This window comes from Amaranthus tricolor, chromosome 4, assembly GCF_026212465.1.
Source record: "Amaranthus tricolor cultivar Red isolate AtriRed21 chromosome 4, ASM2621246v1, whole genome shotgun sequence".
Taxonomy (NCBI): Eukaryota; Viridiplantae; Streptophyta; class Magnoliopsida; order Caryophyllales; family Amaranthaceae; genus Amaranthus; species Amaranthus tricolor.
The window spans coordinates 11,460,038-11,466,508 of record NC_080050.1 but is presented as its reverse complement, the minus strand read 5'-3'; the positions used below and the strand labels follow the sequence as shown (position 1 = coordinate 11,466,508).

Sequence of the window (6,471 nt, the reverse complement as noted above, 5' to 3'; positions counted from 1 at the left end):
GACGGAAGAGGAATGGAAGAGAAATAGAAGAGAAGAAACTCTTATTTGTTTAGGAGGGAAGGAAAGGGAAGGAAAAGGAAAGAAAATGAATTTTCCTTTAAATATTTTTAACTTTGGAATGATTGATACCTTAACACAAAAAAAAAAACATTCATCCAATCCCACAAAATCTCTTCTCTCTCCTTTTGTTATCCAAATAAGGAATCTCTCATCCTTCCAAATACCTCATCCTTCCTATTTTCTTCTATTTCTTTCATTTTAATTTTCTTCCTTCCAAACACACTTTAAGAAATTAAGTAGTTTTAAAATATTAAATATAAACGATAATTTCCTTGTAGTAGTAAACGCACATCATCATGAATTGCATATCTACTTAAGCACTCACTAATCACACATCTTTCAAACCAAAAACAAAGTGGGCATTTGATTCTTTGCCAATTAGTTCTTCCCAATCCCCACCATACACAATTTGCTACCATTAATTAAGCAAAAGAAAAGGGATTCTCATCTCACACTCAACATGTAAAAATCTCAAAGCACATCTATATTCTACAATAAATTTTTGGTGGGCCCTTCATTTTTTGTACAGGTGTTTAGCTTAAAAAAATACTCAATTAAATTGTGATCCCAGATATGATGATAAGCAATGAAGCAGAAAGACCTGTTTCACTCATCACAGTAACACACAACCTTTGTTTTAGTCTCTCTGTCTCTTTCACTTACTCCAGCAGCTGATAGGATTTTTTTTTTTTTTGAATTTGCCCCTGGCCCCATGTGTAATTTCAGCCTATATCCACTCAAATTGATCAAGATTCCAAATGGGTAGTTCTTTTTTTGCTTTTTTTGATTGAATCAAACCCTACAATTTCTGGGTTTCTATAGTAGTATTATTTTTTATTATTTTTCTATGATCTTGGATATTGGAGAAAATCCCAGGTCAAAAGTTCACTTCTTTTTGCCAAATTTTTGTTTCAAGTGGTTTATGGTATTGGGTCAATGAGAAAGTTAGGATTTTTGATTGCATTCATTAGCTAGCTAATTATGATTAGGTTAGTTCATTTGTGGATAAAATTCAAAGTCTTGATTGATCTAGATTTGTTACTTGGGTTTCTGTTTGTTATTGAACATCTGGTTAACACTCAGTTAACAATTTCTGGGTTGTGATTTAAGAAATTAAGGATTTAACCAATGATCTATGACATTAATTTGATTACTACTATAATAGGATTTGGGATGAGCTCTATTTTCATTGTGTTTGTATGCACAAGGCTCATTTGTAGGAGGCTTCATGTTTCAGAATCCAGGAGGACTGTTGACACCGAACCCGAAATCGATCTGGAGCAGGTATAAATCCATATTAGTGTTGATTCTTATAGAGGTTTATTTCCATAATATTTTGTGTATTATTCAATGTCTTTTGGGGTACATTTTGGTATGATTATTAACAAGATGTGTAAACTTTAGTCATTAGGAATGAAGCATTTCTTGGTGTTTACTTGGCTTATAGAGTATGTTGTATCATTTTGAGATTTACCATTTGTCAATAACTCAATTTGCCCTTCAGGCCTTGCTTTTTAACTGATTATCTTATTGACAAAAACAAAAGCTTAAGTTGATGGTTAAGGCTCCAGATATATTATATACTCTAGCACGCCTCCTCAGACGAGAGAGCCCTTTGTGTGGATGTAGCACAAACCCTGTTCATACCCGGTGTGAAATATTCCAATTCGAAATGAGGGGTGGACGAGATTTGAAACCATGACCTTCCGTCATGTAGGCTCTAATACGATGTCAATACTAACTCAACCAAAAGTTTAAGCTGATGGTTAAGACCCAAGATATATTACATACTCTAACAAAGCTAGTGGTTGAAAGGTTTTCCTCCACCATCCTTGTGATAAGGTTTGATTTTCACTACTGAAAGAAGATCAATCACCCATTTACCTTTTGCTTCCTTACCCATAATTAAAATAACTGATTCTCACTAAATTTTATTTCAATATTAGTTAAAGAGCATAGCACTTTAGTACATTTTAGCATTTGTCAGCAATCATGAAGTTTTACATTCATACAATGGTTAAACTTGTTGTCCAAAGGCTTACTGAACGTACAACTTTGTGAAGTTTGAATATCTTATGACTTGCTTGTAACTACTGGGTTTCTTTATGACTTTTAGAACTAGGTTTTTCAAAATCCTTTCAAATTATCCTCGAGGAATCAATTTTGATTGGAGATGGTCTATGATGTTAGGCCGTGACAATTCGTCACACCCACAAACACACATATAATGAGTGTTGACTTGCATACACATTTGACGAGTTTTACTCTTTCCCAAAACCATATAGTATTAGGAGGATTACCCACCAAGCATTATGTGTAAGTGTACAACCCACTATTTCCAACATATGATGCTTCTATTTTGTTTGTTTCTGTGATAGCCAATGCAAAGCACTGATGGCCTCGAACCCTTTGTGGTTGCTGCAATACCCACGATGAAGTTTCACCGCGATGCTTTTAGCTCCACAGAAGATTCACAGTGAGTATCATCGAGTTATTGAATAAAGGAATCGTAAAATTCGCTCTTCTATGCGTTTAAGTGATATAGTTTTAACCATATGTTGAAGGGAAATTTCAATTAGTTGCTTTTACTATCAGGTGCTCTATTTGCTTAGGGGAGTATCAAGAAAAAGAAATACTAAGAATTATGCCCAAGTGCAGCCACAGTTTTCATCTATCCTGCATTGATCCTTGGCTGATGAAGCAACCTACTTGCCCAGTTTGTCGGCTTCCCTTAAAACATTCTTTTGATCCTAAACAAGTTAGCTTGAATGTCATTGTTGGGCTTTCCACGGACGAACACAATTCATCGTTTACACCTGGTTCAAGGCACTCACTGAGCAATGCAGGCAGCCAATTGCATCACCAATCAATGTCTAGCAACCTAGATCCCGATTTACGCTCAGAATCTGAGCCTAGGCATGGATAAAATTAGTAGTCTTGGATTTCTCTGATTTCATTTGATTGAGATTCAGAAGTGCTACAAAGTGACCTTATGCATGAAACATTCTTTTAAGAATCTAAAAGATAGATTTGTTTGAATTTTCAAAGGCATTATGTGTAGAGGTTGTGAATATATTAATGTACAATTCGTTGGCAAAAGTAATTCATTGTGTATCATCGGCATTACCTGTTGTATGTTTAAACTGTGGATTGCTATTCATGTGATTTGAAGCAAATCTGTTGATAACTTTAAGATTGAAGGATTGTTTGATCATTGATTCATGTAATACATACTAAAGATTTTAGTGAAATTGTAGGCAATTTTGGACCTATTTGATACGAAACTTTGCTCATCTTCTTTTAAAGGTTCGAATTTTAATTTATTTTTTAAAGGTTCGAACTTTAATTTATTTTTTAAAGGTTCGAATTTTTAAGTGCATTCGCTTTTAAAGGTTCTTCCGGTTTTAGTAACTGTAATATCAGGTTACCATCTTTCTCAATCTGATTTTTCATTTGATTTCTTCTTTCACCATGGTTTCTTCATTTTTGAAACCCCCAATTTTCATAAGTTACGGTTTTCCTTTAAATCCCCAATTCTACTCCAATATTAATCATTTCTTTCCTATAAAAATCTAATCAAATTCATGGATTTCCCATTTTTATCACATTAATCAAATCAATGCAATGTGGATCTGGGTGCAGCAACTGAACATGGGTGTTTGGTTGTTAATTTAGAAATGGGCAAAGATAGGTTTTATAAACCAGTAGGGCTATGTTAATGGTCGGTTGGTTCAGGGGAGCTTCTCTGAGACAACCTTAACTGCAATAAGGAGTGAATTTCTGATATTCTAGGGCTGTAATTACAACACGAAATGCATAAATTAGCATTGTAGTTCAGTTATGTGGTCAGTTGAACTGACATTGTAATTAATTTAGAGATGAAATGAGTGGTTGATACTTGGCCTAGTTGAGTGGATATTAGACTTGATCAAACATCGGGCCGGGCCGGGTGGAAAAACAACCCATAGATGCGGGCCGGGTCAAAGTGCGGGCCTAAAAGTTCTTACCCAAACCCGTAATATGCGGGCTTGTGGGCTTTTTGCGGGCCTATGTTATATATTATTTATACATAATTAAAAACACAAATTACAAATAATTGAAATAAATAAATACAATTGTTACATATTATACATAATTTAAAACACATATTACAAATAATTCAAATAAACAAATACAAAATAGTCAAAATATGTAACTAATTAATGATTTGACAATCGTCATCTTCACGATCTACCTCTTCTTCCTCCTCTTCAGCATTAAAAATGGTAGACCGACAATGATGCAATATGGAAAAAAAGTGTTAGCATATGAAATAATCAAAATATGTAACTAATATATATGGCGCTAGGATAAAAACTTGGCTAAATATCTCATGATCTATACACTATACATAATACATGAGATGAAACAATATATCAGAAACAAAAAAACACTTCCCATCATAAAACAAAAATGATCTAATGGAATTGCATATAATCATAGCAGAGGATTGCTATTATGTTACTTCTCCACAGTTGCTGTTATTACTACAGCAAGTAATTGCATCTAATCATCTAATGGAAGTCTTTTGGGTCGGGTCGGGTCGGGCCGGGCCAGCTTACGGGCCAAACGTCAATCCCAAACCCGTCCCAAAAAAATTTGGGCCACTTATTTTCTGCTCAAACTCGCCCATCGGGCCATATTTTGATATCTAAACCCTCGCTTTTTCGGGCCGGTTCGGGTCGAGCCGCACGGGCTGGGTCTCCCATGATCAGGTCTAGACTCACCACTCACCACTCAGCAACAGGTAAAAGACCACATTTCCTGTATTCAAATAGAGTTTGCCATGTCATTGTCATCAATCTCCATTATTTCTTTTTGGGAGTCCTATAAAAATACTCACCTTGAGGTGACAATTCATCTACCTAGTAATCTATTCATGCTTCAAAACTTCTCTCTCTACTCTCTCTTTCTCTCTAAATGTCTTACGCCAAATATCCCGATCCAAGTCTTGAAGCCTAACCTTCCTTCTGAAAATCAAATCCATCTTACCATCTCTTATTTCTCGGACTCTCTAACTGACATGAGGGTCGGAAGGGTCTTTCAAAGATCACCTCTTCGGGTAGTTTTCTCTTATAGGTGTAGGCCCCAACCCCCAAGCATATCACAGACTCTTAGATTTTGGAGCTCACCTCTCATACTATTGGATTTTTATTTATCACGGACTCTTATCATTATAGCTTGCTTTTTCAGCCAAGTATACTTTGTTTTTCTAACTTTTACTTTTGTTTTAAGTTTAACACCGAAACACTTTGATACTATCTGTGGAGATTAAGGACACCTATGATTTTCTATTTTATCCGAGTATAAAAGCCATGACACAACCGGAAAAGACCACTACAACTAATCTAGTAAACTCTCTATACCACCCAGAGGTCCCAGACTAAGACATCTCTTAGTTTGACCAAGTCTCCCTAAAGCAAGACTTGGATAACCTTGTCAAAAATCTTACTCGAGCCTTCCAAGAACAAATTTGTGCCATCATGACCCACAAAATCGAACATAAAACCCCTAAACCAACCCTAACTCCTGGAAGCTTTAGGCTGGATAGCCCAATAGATTTAAGACCTCGAAACTAATAGCCTTGTGCCAATCCAGCAAAAAAAATTCCTCACCAGAACTAGATTTTTACTCATGAAAATAAATATCTGCCAAAAGTGATAGGTAAAATTTTCATTCTTAATCCAAGTGAGCTTTTACAACTCCCGAACATCCCAAGAATTCAAAATCTAAAGTAGAATAAGAATAAGTCTTGGCATTCTGAACAAGAACCACTGAACTAGGTTGCTCGCTCGAATTTGAATGAGAAACGAGATAATACTGGGAATGAGATTGCTCAGTCCTTCATTGATAAGAGTAGAAGTGAAAGGGTCGAGAAATCTCAATATTCACACTCTGAGTCTTCATTAGCCAAACAAAACAAGCATACTATTATGATCCATGGAGATGGTTTTAGAAGGGACGGCACAATCGAGGCTCCCATACTCCTCAATTGGCAAATATCCACTAATATTTTAACCACTCCTAATCCAACTAAAGTGAAAGTTTTAACAATGATAGAATTTGATGGGACCCAGTGCCCGAAATAGCATATAAGTGCATATAAAGACCTCATGGTTCTTTAAACCACCAACACAACACTCATGTGCAAGTATTTTCCAACTACGTTGAGACCTAGCACTGCCCTGTGGGGAGTATTAATAGCTTTGTCCAGATCAAAGACAAGTTTCAGAGTCATTTCATTTTCTCTAAAAGGCAAGAGACATCAAATTTTCATTTGCTCAACACAACCCAAAATGAAGGTGAATCAGTCTTAGCCTACATTTAGCGATCTCATGATGAATCTCTCACTATCACAAAACTAGAATAGGT

General features: G+C 35.7%; 1 protein-coding gene across 2 annotated transcripts; it reads left to right on the top strand.

The window, feature by feature from the left end:
* Positions 1–264: 264 nt before the first annotated feature.
* Positions 265–3,260, top strand: LOC130809929 (E3 ubiquitin-protein ligase RING1-like). 2 transcript variants are annotated; one of them, XM_057675791.1, is made up of 4 exons: positions 623–822; positions 1,226–1,344; positions 2,439–2,536; positions 2,656–3,260. In XM_057675791.1, exons 1-4 carry the CDS (start codon positions 819–821, stop codon positions 2,984–2,986), a joined length of 552 nt encoding a protein of 183 aa, XP_057531774.1. In that variant the 5' UTR covers positions 623–818; the 3' UTR covers positions 2,987–3,260. The 2 variants fall into 2 exon arrangements, with proteins under 2 accessions (XP_057531775.1, XP_057531774.1); XM_057675792.1 differs by having other exon boundaries at positions 265–1,344.
* Positions 3,261–6,471: the final 3,211 nt, after the last annotated feature.

What these genes read in the sequence shown, in the direction of transcription:
- LOC130809929 (XM_057675792.1), top strand. Translation starts at nt 1,189, where the DNA reads ATGATCTATGACATTAATTTGATTACTACTATAATAGGATTTGGGATG. An exon ending in CCGAAATCGATCTGGAGCAG is followed by an intron (nt 1,345 to 2,438) that starts GTATAAATCCAT and finishes TTTCTGTGATAG; the next exon opens with CCAATGCAAAGCACTGATGG. An exon ending in AGCTCCACAGAAGATTCACA is followed by an intron (nt 2,537 to 2,655) that starts GTGAGTATCATC and finishes TTTTACTATCAG; the next exon opens with GTGCTCTATTTGCTTAGGGG.